General features: G+C 35.9%; 3 protein-coding genes across 5 annotated transcripts; all 3 read left to right on the top strand.

Annotated features, from left to right (window-relative positions):
* The first annotated feature begins 1118 nt into the window (after window positions 1-1118).
* LOC104904109 (protein TRIGALACTOSYLDIACYLGLYCEROL 1, chloroplastic) lies at window positions 1119-4648 on the top strand. Of its 2 annotated transcripts, none has more exons than XM_010692298.4 (3): window positions 1119-1276; window positions 2981-3230; window positions 3423-4648. In XM_010692298.4, the coding sequence occupies exons 2-3, from the start codon at window positions 3181-3183 to the stop codon at window positions 4465-4467; spliced, it is 1095 nt and encodes a 364-aa protein (XP_010690600.2). In that variant the 5' UTR covers window positions 1119-1276; window positions 2981-3180; the 3' UTR covers window positions 4468-4648. The 2 variants fall into 2 exon arrangements, with proteins under 2 accessions (XP_010690600.2, XP_019107537.2); XM_019251992.3 differs by having other exon boundaries at window positions 1130-1276; window positions 3060-3230.
* Window positions 4649-5652: 1004 nt separating this feature from the next.
* Window positions 5653-10344, top strand: LOC104904107 (ent-kaurene synthase 5, chloroplastic). 2 transcript variants are annotated; one of them, XM_010692296.4, is made up of 14 exons: window positions 5653-5903; window positions 6387-6463; window positions 6549-6840; window positions 6916-7096; window positions 7471-7688; window positions 7769-7889; window positions 8006-8103; window positions 8179-8405; window positions 8492-8604; window positions 8700-8798; window positions 8937-9152; window positions 9246-9387; window positions 9532-9777; window positions 9958-10344. In XM_010692296.4, the coding sequence occupies exons 1-14, from the start codon at window positions 5837-5839 to the stop codon at window positions 10258-10260; spliced, it is 2400 nt and encodes a 799-aa protein (XP_010690598.2). In that variant the 5' UTR covers window positions 5653-5836; the 3' UTR covers window positions 10261-10344. The 2 variants fall into 2 exon arrangements, with proteins under 2 accessions (XP_010690598.2, XP_048492150.1); XM_048636193.1 differs by lacking the exons at window positions 5653-5903; window positions 6387-6463 and having other exon boundaries at window positions 6677-6811.
* A 238-nt stretch (window positions 10345-10582) lies between these two features.
* Window positions 10583-17494, top strand: LOC125491511 (tetraketide alpha-pyrone reductase 1). The gene is made up of 7 exons (XM_010692297.4): window positions 10583-11926; window positions 12919-13433; window positions 14171-14340; window positions 14651-14839; window positions 15204-15366; window positions 15953-16145; window positions 17210-17494. The coding sequence occupies exons 2-7, from the start codon at window positions 13292-13294 to the stop codon at window positions 17340-17342; spliced, it is 990 nt and encodes a 329-aa protein (XP_010690599.2). The 5' UTR covers window positions 10583-11926; window positions 12919-13291; the 3' UTR covers window positions 17343-17494.
* The last annotated feature ends 286 nt before the right edge of the window (window positions 17495-17780 follow it).

The following is a 17780-nucleotide window of genomic DNA, read 5'->3' as shown; positions in this document are numbered from 1 at the left end:
AAATGTTGTTGCCCATAACCTTGCTAGAGTTGTGCCTTTTGGTGTAGAGCAGTGTTGGAAAAAGACCATTATCCCAGAGAAGTTGCTCTGTATATATTGATGGACGTTTTGTCTCTTAATTAATGCACATCTCTTTTCCATCAAAAAAAACTAAAAATAGAATAATATTACTTAAATGACTACTCCCTCCGTCCCATAATATAGTGCTTGATTCCATTTTTTCACGGGAATTAAGGTAAATAGAATCTAAGAGAAAAGTAAAAACTTTTTATTATTAAAATAAATGTTGTGAAGAATAATTGGTGAAAGAGCATTAAATGCAACCTTGGGTTGAATAAACAAAGCAAAAAAACTATTTTCAAGAAGCAAACAAATAATGATGACACGATTTTTCTAGGCAAATCACAAAAAATTATGGAATTAAATATAGAACCAAGCACTATATTTTGGGACACCCAAAATGGAAATGAAGCACTATATTATGGGACGGAGGGAGTATTAAATTAAGGGGAAAGCTATATGCAGCCCTAAGGGCTGTATATAAGAAGTTAAAAATGGAAATAAGTTGCATTAAATGATCATTTATTATATCGGTTGATGCAAAAATTTTCCATAAATTCACAACTTATTTCCATTTTAAAAAGTGTATTTATGTCTTATATGCAACCCTAAAGCTACATATAGCATAACCCTAACGGCCCGTTTGGTAGTCGTTAATAATTTGCGGTAATGGGAATGAATTTTAAGTGTAATTTTATTAGTGGAGCACCCTTAAAATCTCCATGGGGAGACATTTTTTCTCCATGGGCAAGCAATCTCATTCCAAAACTTGTGTTTTTGTCTCCAAAGGGAAGCAATTTTCATTACCACTCATTACCACCCTACAAGGTGGTATTGGATGGGAATGAAAATTCAAGAAGGAAAGTGGACACTTTATGATAAATTAGCATTACCATGGGAATGGACAATGATATTTTTCACAAATTTACACACAAATTCATTCCCATTACCACCATTTATAACCAACTACCAAACAGGCCGTAAGGACTGTATATAAGAAGTTAAGGGGAAAGCTATATGCAGCCCTTAAATTAAAAACTTCTCTAAAATCACTTGTATATGATGTCACCAACGCATCTTGTGCAAAAGATACTAGTCATTATACAATTACCGGTGACGCGGCCCCAACTCATAAGCAAATTCCTTTAGAACCTCTCGAACCTCTCATAAGCAAATTCGTCACTCATACCGCTCGAATTGCAGAAGCTCGTTCCAGGTTCTTGTTTTGTTCCTTAGATGAATCTACTTGTTTAGACGATTTTTGTTGCAGATTTTGGTGTGGAATTGCGATTTTTAAGATCTACTTCATGTGATTATTCATGCGATTGGTTTTATGCGGTTGTGAACTTATATAGTTACTTATGATTACTTCTGTTTTAGTTTCACATATTAGATGAGGATGAGGGATATGATACTATATGGTTTTGAATTATTTGATGTATATCATATAAATGTCTTCCAATTTATGGCAGATATGAAGTTTGTTATGGAGAGTTTGAATAATAATATTGAGTAAATGCATCTCTATTGAATTAAGGTTAGTCTGCCGAAATTTTCAATACCATGGATCATAGAAGTGATTTAAGTATATATGACATAGTAAGAACTGAGTGCAGCCTACTTACGGAACTTGCATAGCCCGAACTTTAGCATTAATAAGACAAACCTTCGCTGTTACAACTTATATATACTAAGTACTTTGAATTAGAGAACAGCTATCCTCTTTGATGATTTGAAGAAGTTATCATCTTTCTTAGCGATAAAGCCTAGTAGAGAATAAGAAAGGAAATTTCACGATTAGGATTTGCCAGAAGATAGGAGCATTGCAAGAATAGTTTGGGACTTTCGGCCTGTTTGGTTAGTAGTTATAAATAGTGGTAATGGTAATGAAATATAGTGTAAATGTATAAAGAAGTTCTCATGCCAATAATCATGGGAATGAAACTTTATCACAAAACATGAGTTTTCCTTTATAAATTTCCATTACCACCCAATACCACCTTGGTAATGGATGGTAATGAGTTTTTAGGAAGAAAATGAAAATCTTGGGATGAAATAGCATTACCAGAGATAACGGCTGTATTTGTTGTACAAATTTACACTATAATGCATTACCATTCCCACCATTTATGGCCTTTTACCAAACGAGCCATTTGGGTTTTAAATCCAGACAACAAGGTATACTTGCGTACGCGTGGAAAAAAAAATCCACCCTAAATGATACAAAAGCCATTTTGGGGGAATGAGGACACATGCACAACATCAGAAGGAAGTTGATAAAATGGCTAGTTTCACTTACAAATCGTAGTACCCAACCTCTTATAGTTAAGGCTATTATATTCAATCCTGATACCTCAACCCCTTCCAAATGTCTGCAAATTTTAGGAGCTATTGGGAGCCCCTAAAGCTATGTGCTCTCGCACATTTCTTTTAGTTACTTGATCATTATTTACGCTGTTCAGTATTCCTCAATTCAATTGAGCAAAATTTGATGTGTCCAAAAATATTGAGAGGGAGTATGAGCACCTAGGTGCGCTTGGGAGTTAGATTTTCTGTTTTGTTCTGGTGCAAATCCTTATATACGCTCTGTCTACCTAGAAATGGATACATCCAAAGCAAAGTTTATGTTTTTCTTTTACCATATGCATTATCCAAATGAGCAAATGATTGCTTTTGAGTTACCTTTTGTTAATGGCAAGTTGAATGTATGGCTGTATTTAGGTTAAACGAGTGTATAATAACATTTGAATTCACATGACTGATACAAATCACTTTACAAAACCTCATAGCTACTAGATATTTAAGATCTTAGAATTTTTTTTGCCTTAAGCTTCATATAGTATAGGTTCAAATGAAGAAGAAAACAATCATGAACTTACTTTATAGAAGCATTTATATTATTTTTTGTTACTAATTTCAGGCTGAAGTGTTACTTGCATCTGATAAACTTACTTGGTCCCTGGTTTGGTTTGATATGTATGCTGGAAAAACTCCTGCAGCATGAGGCGTTATGCCATACCTTCTTCTCTACTTGGCAAAGAAAGGATTTAGGGCAATAATTCCTGAACATAGTGCTTACTTCAAGTAGTGTTGTATTAGAGTTGAACAGAGGGCCTGATCATGCATACAGTTACGTTACTGCTGTCATTGCCTTGCATTTCTAGCAGCAGGTATCTCCTCTTTCCTCTCCAGTCCCCGAACCTCCAAAACCTCCTTTGATTCTTTTTCTATTACTTTGAGATAGTTCATGTACTGCCTATGCCATTTCTTGCACCTAATGTTTAACTGTTTTTGTTTTCATCATGAATGTCCATTTCTTGCACCTAATGTTTAACTGTTTTTGTTTTCATCATGAATGTTAGTTTTAAATCGCAGAGTTGCTGGACCAACAGCAGGAGAGATGTTCCCCAACATGATAAATGGTCGGAAATCAGAACTCATAATTCCTCTCGATGCAATGAAAAATCACACATTGCTGGAAGATGTAATAGGTTACTAAAACCTATCCAATCTTCAGCATTGTCGGCCATTCCAAATTCAAATGACGGTTCCCCTGCAGTCGTACCAACCGATGAAAGCTCAAGCATTAATCACTCTCCCACTTTTGAAATGGGGACTTTATTCACCAACTGGTCACCTCCCAGGTACTTATGGAGAGGATTATCAGTTTTTATCTTGGCAGGGCAAGTCATATACCGGGCTCTCAAGGGTAAAATCCACTGGAAAAACACACTCCAACAGCTGGAAAGAGTTGGTCCAAAATCTGTTGGGGTCTGTCTTCTGACATCAGCTTTTGTGGGCATGGCTTTCACTATCCAATTCGTTCGAGAATTCACCCGGCTAGGGCTCAACCGATCCATTGGTGGGGTCTTAGCTCTTGCCTTCTCTAGGGAACTAAGCCCTGTAGTCACATCGATTGTGGTGGCAGGTCGTATTGGAAGCTCATTCGCTGCAGAACTCGCAACCATGCAGGTTTCTGAGCAAACCGACACACTGAGAGTTCTTGGGACAAATCCTGTTGATTACCTCATCACACCAAGGGTAATTGCTTCTTGTGCAGCTTTACCTTTTTTGACCCTGATGTGCTTTACGGTGGGGATGGCATCTAGTGCCTTCTTGGCCGATAGTGTATACGGTGTCAGCTATAGAATGATTTTGGATTCTGCTCAGAGAGCTCTTAGGCCATGGGATATAATTAGTGCCATGATTAAGTCCCAGGTTTTTGGTGCTATAATTGCAATTGTCAGCTGTTCTTGGGGAGTAACAACCATGGGTGGTGCGAAGGGTGTTGGAGAATCTACTACTTCAGCTGTTGTTTTATCTCTGGTTGGTATCTTCATTGCGGATTTTGTTCTTTCGTACTTTTTCTTCCAAGGGGCAGGGGATTCGCTCAGAAATTGTGTATGAACTACTGCTCTCCTTTCTGAGTTTTCAGCTTGCGATACCATTTCTCGCCAAATTAAATTTGTTCTTCAGAAATAGGAAAGAAAAGGAGTTGTAAACTTGTGATTGGGTGCAGTGACCTGTTCCTGTGCATTCTACTGTACATTTTGATTTGAATGATATTTTAGAGACCATCATTTAAGTTCTTTTATTCTTCAATTTTACGCTGCAAATGTTGCTTGAAACATGCTCTTTTTCCATGTTGTATTCTAAGATATAACCAATTTATGTAGAGTGTACCGCAAAAGAAATCCAACCTACCTTCCATCGCTTGAGACAAGTTTAAGTTGGATTGGGCATGTAATAGTTTGTTTTTGTTTCATAGAGTATGTGTTTGTTCTCTTCGGCATAAAACAACTGAAGCTGAACTGAATTGAACTAAACTAAACTAAACTGAATTAAATTGAAATGAATAGTGATATGTGAGAGTAAAAAACTGTCCAGAGCTGACATGAACTGAATTGATCTGAATTAAATTGAATTGATCTGAATTGAACTGCACTGAATTGAACTGAAAATAAGCTGGGAGAATAGGCCCTATCTAAGAGCAAATGCAGCTCCTTTAGTTTCTATTTGCTTCGTTGTATGTTTGGATGTATTAATGTTAGGTTGGACTTTTTTTAATTAATGCAAATTTTCTCGTTGTCAAAAAAAAATTCCTATCAAGAAACAGATGGGATTTCCAAATGATTCAGGTTGCCTGAAGTGAACTTTATCAGCAACATTAATTTGATGATTTCCACTGGTTTGAGACAGGAGATATTGTTCTTTTTATGAAGGTTTGGTGTCCCCTCCTATTCTCTTCTAGAATAAAGATTGTTACTTATTTGACATGATATTATCCAAAAATATAGCAATTTGTTAGCATAACTCTTTTGATCTCATCTCTACTCAAAAAAAAGAAAGTTTCCCATCTTTAGGCAACGAATCTCCATAATGTGAATGGAATAATCCAAATGCAATGTTCATTATAAAGTAAACTATTAAGACCAAAAAATAGTGGGAAGCTAACAGTATAAAGATGAGCTTTTTATCCCTTTCATTTCGCGTCAATGTTTATAACTTAGGCTAGAGCTCAGCTACTGTCACAATTGACACACAAGTACACAACTAAACCAATTAATAATTCTTGAGAAAAGGTAAAAAAGATATACTAATAAGTAGAAGAAAAAACCAGTGACACAAATTTGTTTTGGAGTGACAAAACAAACATTCCAAAAACCAAATTCCAAGAAAAATACAGGGTTTTTAGAATCAGTTTCAGGGTTTTTCTGTTTTAGAACTGTGTTTCTGAGTTTAATTGTCAAGTTTTTTTTTTTTTTTTTACTTCCTCATGTTTCTCTCTCCTTCCAATTTCTCTCATTTTTGCTCCCAACAACTCAGTTGCCGTCTTTCACCAGGTTTTCTCTCTTTCTTTTTGTACTTGGCATGAAAAAATATGATATTAATACAGGGAAAGTATGGTGAATTTCAAGCACGCATTTTTTTGGGTTTTGTTAAATGTCGTCCTAAAATTATTTACTATCGTCCTAAGTACGTGTACAAATACAACCCTTAGTAGTTAGTATTACCCTCTTCCCGATCCCTTGTTTACTTTGTGTTGTTTCTGATATAAACAAGTAACACATGAGAATATGATATGCAATATGCTCTCAGTAAACGTTTTGTTCATACGTATTCTTTTACTGTATGTTCTTTTGTTGTAACTTTCAAATTGCATGTTCTTTTACGGATGAATATAGAGATATACATTTTTTAATTTTCTGAAGTGTATATTCTTTTACTTGGATTTGTTCAGTTATTTTATGGTTTATTAGTGTAACTAGCAAATTTTCTTGGCACTTCTTTTCTCACTTGCTTTTTTTTATATTACTTGTCTTCAGCGTCTAATTTCTGTACACATAAAGCTTCCTATGGAATTTCATGTTCTTTAGATAGCACAACAAATTATGATATCAAGGTAAATGTTCTACCACTTGATTCTCATTAGTCATTACATTCTTACAGAAATTTAACCAATAAGATATGCTAAATTTGATGATCAGAGGTTTGAGGATGCCAAAGAAAAGATCAGAAAGATGTTTCATAAAGTTGAGCTTTCGGTATCAGCTTATGATACAGCCTGGGTAGCAATGGTGCCTTCTCCTGCTGCTCCAACTACGCCTTGTTTTCCAGGGACCGTAAATTGGATACTGGAAAACCAGCTCCATGATGGCTCTTGGGGCGGCGTTGTTCATCATCATGACACTTGCCTACTCAAAGACTCGCTTTCCTCCACCTTAGCCTGTGTCCTCGCGCTTAATACATGGTCTGTGGGTGAAGAACAGATGATAAAGGGTAAAACTGTTTAAGTACTCATAGTGTGAATTTCTTCTTGAAAGAAGAAACTGATTGTTTTTCTCCTTTGGGCAGGCCTTGACTTCATCATGTCAAATTTTGCTTCTGCAATGGATGAGGAACAGCATTCTCCAATTGGCTTTAATGTCATATTTGCTAGTATGATTGAAAAAGCTCTTAAATTGGATGTAAATTTCCATTTAGCACCCTCAGATATTGATGCTGTGATTCAAAAGAAGGATTTAGAGCTCAAGAGGTATATATACATAAGTTCATTTCTATTTTAATTTTCATGGCTGCGATGTTTGGGAGTTGTCAGAATGTATGTTACTCAGACTGTATCACTGGAGTACTTATGTCCAGAAGGGTACATGATTAAATGTCAGACTCGAATGTCCATGATTTTGGCCCAAGTTTATAGCCATGTCAAAGTTTATAGGATCCCACATGGGTACTTGAGGTGAAATAAAAAGTTCCGGTATCATAGGGCAGAATCCATGCTCTACCATGAAAGACCTAAATCTGTTATGCAAGTGCAGATAATGTTAGATAAGAAGGTCCCTTCATTTCAGAAGAAATAAAGTAACATAAAACCCAAAAGGCTTATTTCCGTTTCTTTTTTCTTGTTAGAATCCATGGAAAGAACTCAAAGGCTAGGAATTTCTATCTGGCATATATTTCAGAAGCAATGGGGAAATCACAAGACTGGAAAATGGTAATGGAATATCAAAGGAAGAATGGCTCTCTGTTTAATTCACCTTCCACAACAGCAGCTGCTTTTTCTGAGCTCCAAGATACAAATTGTTACAGCTACCTGTCTTCAGTCTTGAAGAAATTCGGAAATGCAGGTTAATAAGCTGCTTCTTTCTGCAATGACCATTACACTTTATGCATTAGGCTCTGAATTTACCCTCTTTTGGTCTTCCAGTCCCCAGTATACACCCATTTGATGCATATTTCCGGCTTTATATGGCTGACGTCCTTCAGATCTTGGGATTGGATAGGCATTTTAAGGAAGAAATTACTTCTGTCTTGAATGAAACTTTCAGGTAAGTGCTTACCATGTAATTAATAACATTGGATGAGAATATTTATTTTATGATGATTCTAGTTGGCATTTTCTGCGCAACTTCTCATCATCTGTGAACTTAATGTCAAAGAGCAGACGGTGGGAGCAAGGTGATGATGAGACATTTTCTGATGTCGTTACTACTACGATGGCATTTCGGCTGTTACGTGACCATGGATATGATGTCTCTTCAGGCAGGCTTTTCCACTTATCATCATCATCTTTATGTTGAAAATTGGAGTTCTTAAGCACACGTATCTTCTTTACAGAAATGTTGGCCGTATATCATGATGAAGACTGCTGCTTTCATCAATTTGGAGGACACCTGGAAGACGTTAGATCTGCTTTAGAACTTTTTAGGGCATCACAGCTTAAAATATATGATCATGAATCTTATCTAGAGAAACAAACATCAAATTCAAGGATCTTTCTTGATAGAAACATCTCTGAACATTCCACACAAGCAGACAGGTTTAGCAAAAATCTCATCAAAGAGGTACCAAACTATCAATACCATGTTCATAAATACTATGTCTTTATTTAATTTTTGCAACATTTTAGACTTCCATCTTTGTGTATCAGGTAGCTGATACCTTGAAAAGTCCCTACCATGCGAGTTTAGAGCGCTTAGAAAGCAGAAAATTTATCGAACGTGATAACTTGAATGATGTACGGGTTTTTAAGTCTTCTATACGGTACTTCTCTGATATTGTTCTCTTTTGGTTTGTTTTAGATGATTTCCTGACTCATTCTTCTCGTTACTAAATATCCATATTTCTTCTTATCTCAGCTGCACTAACTTTGGTGAGGAATTTCTCTTACAACTAGCAAAGAATGACTTCAGCTATTGCCAATCCATACATCTTCAGGAATTCAAACAACTTCAGAGGTATAAACTACTATCCTGACTGTTGCAGCTTCAGATCAGACTGGAGAAATGTCTGAGAACAATCTCAAATGTAACATAGCTTTTTTATGATTGATTCTGCTTTGAAGTGACTGAACTTCTGCTCTACATGAAATCCAGATGGCTTTCAGAGAGTAAATTGGATCAGCTGACCTTTTCTAGACAAAAGCTTAGCTACTGCTACTTCTCTGCTGCTGCAAGCCTTTCCTATCCTGAACTAGCTGATGCACGCATTTCATGGGCCAAGAATAGTGTTCTGACTACTGTGGTCGATGATTTCTTTGATGTCGGAAGCTCTGAAGAGGAGCAACTAAATCTTATTCAGTTGGTCGAAGGGTACGTGTTGCTGCCCCCACTCCCCTACACACAAGGAATGAAAACCCCGAAAAACATCTTGCTCTGTTGTTAAATATCAGCTGAATTTGGCAGGTGGGATGCAGATAAAAGGACCCAAACTTGTTCCAAGAAAGTTGAAATCATATTCTCAGCTCTCAGGGACACAATATGTGAAATCGGAGCTAGAGCAATCACATGGCAAGGTCATAGCATCACAAAACACTTGGTTGAGATTGTAAGATTTTCGTACTAAGTTCAAAACATATCTTTCGGGTGATCTTTAGTTGTTCCACAATTTTGAATTTTTGCTCTTTCTAGTACACAAGCCATGAGTTGGACGGATGATATTTAACTGTTTTTTGGACTGGTTGTGAGACAGTGGCTTAATCTCGTAAAGTCAATGTGGAAAGAAGCAGAGATGGTGAGGAACAAATCAGTACCTACAATGGAAGAATACATGGAAAATGGATATGTATCTTTTGCCTTGGGACCGATAGTTCTTCCAACACTGTATTTTATCGGTCCTAAGCTATCTGAGGAGATTATAACAAGTTACGAGTACCATAGTCTATTCAAGTTGATGAGCACTTGTGGGCGTCTCCTCAATGATTTCCAAGGTTTTCAGGCAAGTAAATCCAGTCATATGTTTTTTGCAGCTCCAGATTTGGTAGGGGCGGAATTAGTCTTGTTTTCCACTGCTTTCACAGAGGAAGTTCTGCCTTGATCATACAGTTTTTCTTAGATAAGATATGTATCCTTTGATTTTTCATTTTTAAGAAGATTAACATCATGGATGTTGCCTCAGAGAGAAGCAGAGGAAGGAAAGCTGAACGCTGTGTCGTTACTCATCCTACACGGGAATGGAACTGTCAGCAAAGAAGACGCAATCAGAAAAATAAGACATGCAATCAGTGACAAAAGAAGAGAGTTACTTAGAATGGCATTGCAAGGCAATGAAGAAAGTGTAGTTCCAAAAGATTGCAGAAAGGTTTTCTGGAAAATGAGCAAGGTGTTGCACCTATTCTACATGAAAACTGATGGGTTTACATCTGAGGACATGGCAGGTGCTGTAAAGGCGGTTCTTTATGATCCCATTGATGAAATATAACAAGGATTAAATAAATCAGGACTCAAATATTCTTACATTAGCAATAAAGTGGTAAAATAAACTCCAAGACCTATTTTTGTTCAAGCCAGTTTTACTCCAATATTCTTCTGTGAGTCAAAGCTCAGATGTAATCTGATACAAATATGTTAATATGCATTCAAAATGACTTCTTCTGAAAATACCACCACCCATGAATACCTCCTTCGGCTTGTGCAGCACCAGTTCGAGCCTATAAAAAGGATCATTCACACACTGTAGATCTCATGTGCAGAAAAAACCTATGTTACTCAGACAAGGATTGAGGATTTACTCGGATACGGGTGTCCAAGTATCTGACTCGGTTATTTTGTAGAAAAAGTCATGTTTTTAACTCCCTCGTGGAGCTGCTTCAAAAAAAAATTGTCTTAGCACAATCAACAAACATCTCTTATTAGTAAAAGCAATAAAACCATGCCTCTAAGTCTTAATACTTCTGATCTTAATATAGAACTTGGAACCCTTGTTTAACTTTGTGAATTGTGTGAGGAATCGACTTTAGTATAGAACCCTTGTCTGCAACAGCGCCAACAACACCTTGAGTAATTTTAAGCCTAGACTTGTCAGTAAAAATATAGTTGATCACTTCCTTTTGCCATGGCTTTCAAAGAGCCCATGTCTTAGTACTTCACACGTGCACTCCAGAAATAATTTAATCATCACAGGTCGAGTTCAGGTCATAATTTTTGAGTCGGGTATATATATATGTTCGGACTGCTTCGAGTATCGGAGTATGGTTCACATTCGGGTTTAGTTGCTTACGGGTTAGATCTGGGTGAGGTCATATTATTTCAGGTTTCAATTCTATTTCGAGTTGGTAAAAATTGAGTCTCATGTCGATATTGGGTATGAGTCAGTTTTGCCACCTCTAAAAAATATCTCAAACTAATAGCTTTATGTAGTAAATGAAGTATAATATTAGGCTTAAATCAAAGGTTTTTACCCATTTGAATGAAGAAGCATTTTGAAAAAGGTCGTGGAATGAGATTTTAGGTGGAAAAAATTTGGGAATATTAAGGTGAAAAGACATTTAAATTAAAATGTAATTAACTCTTAGTTATTTACCAAAGATTATTAATCTCTTTTGCATTAGGTATTTGCTGCTTCCGGGGAAAGAAATCCTCCCGTGGAGGACCTGGTCCGCCAGTCCAGGATCAAGTTCGAAAGGGCGGGGGTGCATCGCGTAAAAAAGGCCTCTTAATGTTCTTTTTTTTACCATATTAAAATATTAATCTATTATACAAACTGCTAATACAATAAGCTGGTCAAACTCTCATAGAACAACTAATTAAATTCTCTAACACAATTAGTTATTCAAATCCTTTAATATAATCAACAAGCCTGTTAATACAACCAACTAACAACTAATCGATTGTTATTCGCTAATTGTCAAAGGCAGTAAGATACCAAAATTGCCCTTACTTTCTCCCCCTAGGCCCTATGACCCCTATCCATTTACATTTAGCGTTCTCTTTCCAGTCCAAAGTCCAATCTCACCCAAGCTGCCTAGTTTAACACAAGAATCGCCTTTAGGATCTAGCACCCACCAGAACCTCATTCTCTTTGCTACTAATATACTCGTTGCAATATGCTGTATTGCTGTGTATGAAGTTGTCTCATCTAAACTAAGGTTATCTTCTTTCTTCATATACATTTTTACAGTTTTGGAAAAAACTAGTCTACTTAGGGTTTCAATTTGTCAAATTCACAACTTGTGTATAAGTAATGTTAGTTTTAGGTGTTTGGAGTTGTTACAAATTACTACATCTTTTCTGAATACATGCTAACATTCAAAATTTTGCACTATTTAAAATTCTTAATCTAATTTTGACACATCAAAGATGATATATGAATGCAAATGCTATCAGGTAATATATTGTTGGATTAGACTCAAAATGTAATGTATTTTCAAAATATCAATTTTTCACGAGTGTTACTAGTCGATAAATAAAGATATTAACAGTTAAAATAGTGCATTAACATGTATGAGAGTCAACATGTTGCATATATTTAAAAACGGAGTAAGTAATTAGCGTATATAGTTACATCTTACGGCATAAAATTTTCGGACTAGAATTTGTCCCAGAGTTTACATATGCTTCATAAATTATGAACCACTGCTAAATGCTAATGCTTATTTTTCATGCTATAACTTATGGACATTGTATTTGTATTAATACTCCATACAATTGGCGTTTTGGCACAGGGATTTGTTTTATCAGAAAAGAACTTGAACCTTAAGATATGTTCTTATATGGCTTTTATTACGAACTGTGGATCTGTACATGTGTAATGCCGGAGCCTGTATAGGCAAGTTTCTTCTTTGTATGGTTGAACTTATGTTCTTTAACTCAATTCAGCTTAATTACATTGGCCACACATTGAGTCAGTGAGATTGCAAGCGCGCTCATGTTCGTGTGATGCAAATGGCTATTCCATGACTATTACGTGACTGCTTTCGTGCTATGTGATTAAGCACTTGTTTATAATCTTGATTTTTCTCCTGTGTTTCATGCTAGTAGCTGCTCTATCTTAGCTTGCTTAGTTTGAGCAGATGTGTGCATTAAAAAGGTTTGTTAAAGATGATACTCTTTTGATGCAAATTAGACTTTACTTTTACAGGGTATGCTTACATTGCTTACTTATTAAAGTAGTAATGTTAAGTCCAGCTTTGAAGTGAAAATCGGCATAAATATTCGCTCAAGAGTGACTTCTTTATGGAAGCATCCAAGATGAAAGGAAATTTGCATGAAGCAAAGAGCTTCTCACATGAACTTTGCATGAATGGTGTTCAGTAACCAAACTCCACAATCCATTCATTTCTTGCTTAGTATTTTCTTTGGAAACTGAGGACTACTTGTCACGACCATATCATGTTTCACCATCCCTTTAATCCAACACATACCTAAGTAGAAAACTAGGATGAAGATAACTCATGAGACGACGATATATAAACTCAAGCCAATATGTATGGGTTGGTTAGAAAGCATAGTATATGCCAAAAAAGATGGACCAGAAAAAGGATGAAATCAAAGGAAAGGTTTGTGTAACAGGGGCCTCAGGGTTTCTAGCTTCTTGGCTGGTCAAGCGTCTTCTTTCATCTGGCTATTTTGTCATTGGAACAGTCAGGGACCCAGGTTCTGCCATTTTCCTTTACTTCTCTGATATTCTATCTTCCCTTCCCTCTCCCCTCCATTCGACAGTCGACAGTCCACAGTCCACAGTCCACACATACACATAAATGAAAAAGAAATTGAAAGGATCAACAAATGATTAATGGTGTGAAATAATGTGTTTTATTCTTAAAAACACCTCTCTTTTTTTGGTATTGACCAATGTAAATAAGGTTGATCACACCTTTCTAAACTTAATCTGTAATATATACACCATATGGCAGTTTGTGCACTCTTGATATTGTTTTTAGTCGCTAATTTAAACCTTTTGTTTTTGTTGGAATGAACTCAAACCTTACTAGCAAGTTTACATATTTATTAAAGTATTTTGACATTTGAGTTGGAAAATATTGCTTGATGTAATGAACTAAAAAGAATGTTTAAAATTTTATCACCTAGCTAGTTAGTCATTTCATTCAAATCATCCCAATTATTATTGTTAGTTGAACTTGATGATTTCAGCCAATCGTTGATTCAAAATGGCTGTCCTTTTCGCTCTCGCAAAAAGTTTAAGAACAATAATAAATTTAAATAGTAGAGAAACTAGCATAGGATGATTGGTAAGGACTAAGGACCATAAATCACCACAGTAATAACGGCGAATAAAAGTTTAATAAGAAAAATGTGTTCTTTATAATCCTAAGTATAAGTTCATTTTTTGGTGCTCTCCTAAGAATGAACTTAATTTGTGAATTAATTAGGAGATGTAAAAAAATTGGAGCATCTGTGGAGGCTTGAAGGGGCAAAAGAGAGGCTGAAATTAGTAAAGGCTGATTTAATGGAAGAAGGAAGCTTTGATGGAGCAGTATGGGGATGTGAGGGTGTATTTCACACTGCTTCCCCTGTTGCAGGAACCAAGAAAGATCCAAAGGTGAGCACTTTTCTATCCCAAAATATTATTGCATTGTTACTTCATAATGAAATAATATTGTTAGTTGTTGCATTAGTGTATTCTAGATTGATAAATGATACTGCGTGGGATTATTACTTTAGCTGACACAATTGCCCGTATAAGTGATAAAAAATGTAATTAAAAAAATTAGTTAAACGTGGACACCTATTTCAAAATAGAGGGAGTATATTTTTTGAGCGCGCTAAAATTTCAAAGTTTAGGAGTGTTTTTATATATGCAATTTTTGGACTATTCACTTGATGTAAATAAAATCTTGTCAAATTTTCAGGCAGAAATATTGGAACCTGCCATAAGGGGAACATTGAATGTACTTGAATCATGCAAGAAGAACCCGTCGCTAAGACGTGTGGTTCTTACCTCATCTTCTTCAACTGTCAGAATAAGAGAGGATATTGACCCTTCTGTTCCTCTTGATGAATCAGTTTGGAGCTCCACCGAACTTTGTGAAAGGTTCCAGGTAATTGTAATCTCTTGAAAGTATCTTACACAGTGAAGTCATTAACTTTCTCATCTTGAAATATGGAACTTTTGGTCTGTGAAGTGGTGGACAACATGTAAATACTTTTTCTATTAAATTGTAAAAAAAAGAGATTTTTTTTGATAATGTAACTGCTATATTTGTTTTGAATACAAATTTAACATTGATTTTTTTGAAAAGATCTTCTGATGCTATACTTTGAGGACATATTTGTAGCGGAAGTTTGATCTTGATATAAGACTGCAAGGGCAAGGAGTTTACATGATACATGTCATAACTCATAACTAAGTTTTTGTTCAATTGGTTTGCTAATACATAACCTTGCATTGTTGCATTAATATAGGTATGGTATGCACTGTCGAAAATTCAGGCAGAGAAAGCAGCATGGGACTTCTGCAAGGAGAATAACATCGATTTAGTGACTATCCTTCCTGCTTTTGTAATTGGGCCTAGTCTCCCTCCTAATCTTTGCTCTACTGCCTCTGACGTTCTTGGCTTGTTCCAAGGTATTTACTTAAACTTCTCTATATTTGTGATTTATCTATCATGTACTTTTTTTTCAGCTTTTCACGTCGTAGTATAAAAACCCAAAAAACGAGTAGGTCTCATCACAAGCCTACCCCAAGCTCATAAACTCTAATGAATTCCGGGTGGTCTTAGTACAAGCATTCTTGCTCTCACTTGATTGTCATCTATCATGTATACTCGTTCTATTATGTGAGATGTTTTAAATAGCTATGTTTTCATAAGAACTAATCCCTTTTTATTTACAGTTGTAAAATGTTATGATTTATGCATTTGAATATAAGAAGTTATACTTTTGTCTGTCCTCTTTTTTAACAATGTTAAAATTCAATAAGCAAGTAAGTTGCACTTTCCTTGCCTGCTTTATTGTGCCCTAGCAGCTATAATTGACAATTACCTTCATCAGTGATCAATTACTTCTAGTACAACTTAACAATCCCGTGAGCTAAGAAGATAATCTAGCTCATAGATACCAGTTTCCATTCTATCTTAAATCTGTTTTCTGGTATCAACAAATCACAATCTATAGTTTACTATGTAATTGACACCTATTTATTCAAATTACAGGAGAAACAAACAAATTCGAGTTTCATGGAAGGATGGGATACATTCACATTGACGATATAGCTCTGTGCCATATCTTGGTCTATGAACGTGAAGAAGCACATGGTCGATACCTTTGTAGTTCCACGGTTATGGAACATTACGAATTAGCATCCTTTTTAGCATCTCGATATCCATCTTATCCTATTCCTAGAGGGTAAGTTCATCTTTAACTATTTGAAGACTTGTAAAGTAGACAAAATTTATCTAGTATCGAATGCGAATGACTAACCTATTGGTATATTTACATCACCTTACTTGTACCTAGACCAGGAAAATATTTTACTTCAAACCTGACCTGGAATTTAGGGTCTTGAACATATATTTGAGCCCAAAAACTGATATGTCTTTCCATATTTTCACAGCCTATTGTTCCTAGGAATATTATGTTCTGATTCCCTACAACAATAAACACAATTATGTTGATGTTTTATCTCTGATTTCGATTCCCTAATAGGTTGTTTTTTTTACTGTTGTGTACTAGGGGTAAAGCCACTCCCCCCGCCGTAGGGATGGCAATGGATCGGAGATGGGTCGGGTGGAGCTCCATCCCCTCCATCACCCGCGACCCAAAACTTCACCCACACCATCCATCAACCACCAAAAACTTCACCCATATCCACTCCACCCATCATCTGCGGGTGGGGAGGGTGGGGAAACGGGTGATACTAGGAATAAAAACTATTTTTTAGACTTAGCAATTTTAAAGAAATTAATATATGAAAAATTAATCATAGTCTCATAGATTAACAATAAAGCGATAAAATATCAATCTTATTACACACCGAAAAGTAATTATAAGTATTTTTTTATCCCTTAACAAAAATTTGAGTATTTTTTTAATTACCTTAAATAACACTTGGCACTAAAAAAACAATTTTTTTAATATTATATGTATATATATATGGAAGAATATATTAATGGATGGATGGAGCGAGTGATTGATCCAAAAAAATCCATATCCGACCCAATCCATCCATCACTCGCTTCATCGCGGGTGATCACCCATTCATTCGGGACGGGTGGGTGGATAATTTACTCACCCATGGATAATTGTCATCTCTACGCCCGGTAGCTTCGCCTCTGGTTGGGTGCATACAGCATAAACAATATGGTGCATGAGATACATGTATGTAGTAAACTATCAATAATGAGTTTGTATTACTATAAATTTGGTTCTTCTCATGGGAACCATGTATTTTGTTTGTGACATTTTTCCAGGTTTACAAAGCTGGACAGACCTTACTACACCTACAACACTTCCAAGATTGAGAATTTAGGGTTCAAGTTCAAGCCAATTGAGGAGATGTTTGATGATTGTGTAAATTCACTTATTACGCAGGGTCATCTCTAGTTACCTCAAATGTTTGTTGGACTTTTATAATTCTCTTTCCGTTGGTGAACTATGTTTAGGATCTGAGATCATGGTACTTAGTGCCCTTAATTAAATTACTGTTAAGAACATTTGTTAACTTTGCTACATTAGAATACAAAAAAGTATTCAGCATTTCTCTTAAATTTATTTAGGCTGGAAAGCCGATTTGATCTTGTAACTTCAAGTTTATATACTATAATCTTAATCACTGCACCAATTATATTGGATGTTCTCATTTTAAAATAAAATATTACTCTAAATAAAAACTATAATTACTTGGGGTATACCAAGTAAGTGTTGGCCCAGTGGTGATGGGACTGGTTTTGGTAGGACGGACCTGTGTTCGAATCCCCGCAACACCCTTGGGAGAGGAATGGAGCCTAACCAACCCGAACTTGGCCTCGATCCAGATGTAGC

Source organism: Beta vulgaris, chromosome 9, assembly GCF_026745355.1.
Source record: "Beta vulgaris subsp. vulgaris cultivar EL10 chromosome 9, EL10.2, whole genome shotgun sequence".
NCBI classification, from domain to species: domain Eukaryota; kingdom Viridiplantae; phylum Streptophyta; class Magnoliopsida; order Caryophyllales; family Amaranthaceae; genus Beta; species Beta vulgaris.
The sequence above is the reverse complement of the archived record's forward strand: the minus strand, read 5'-3'. Positions and strand labels throughout refer to the sequence as shown.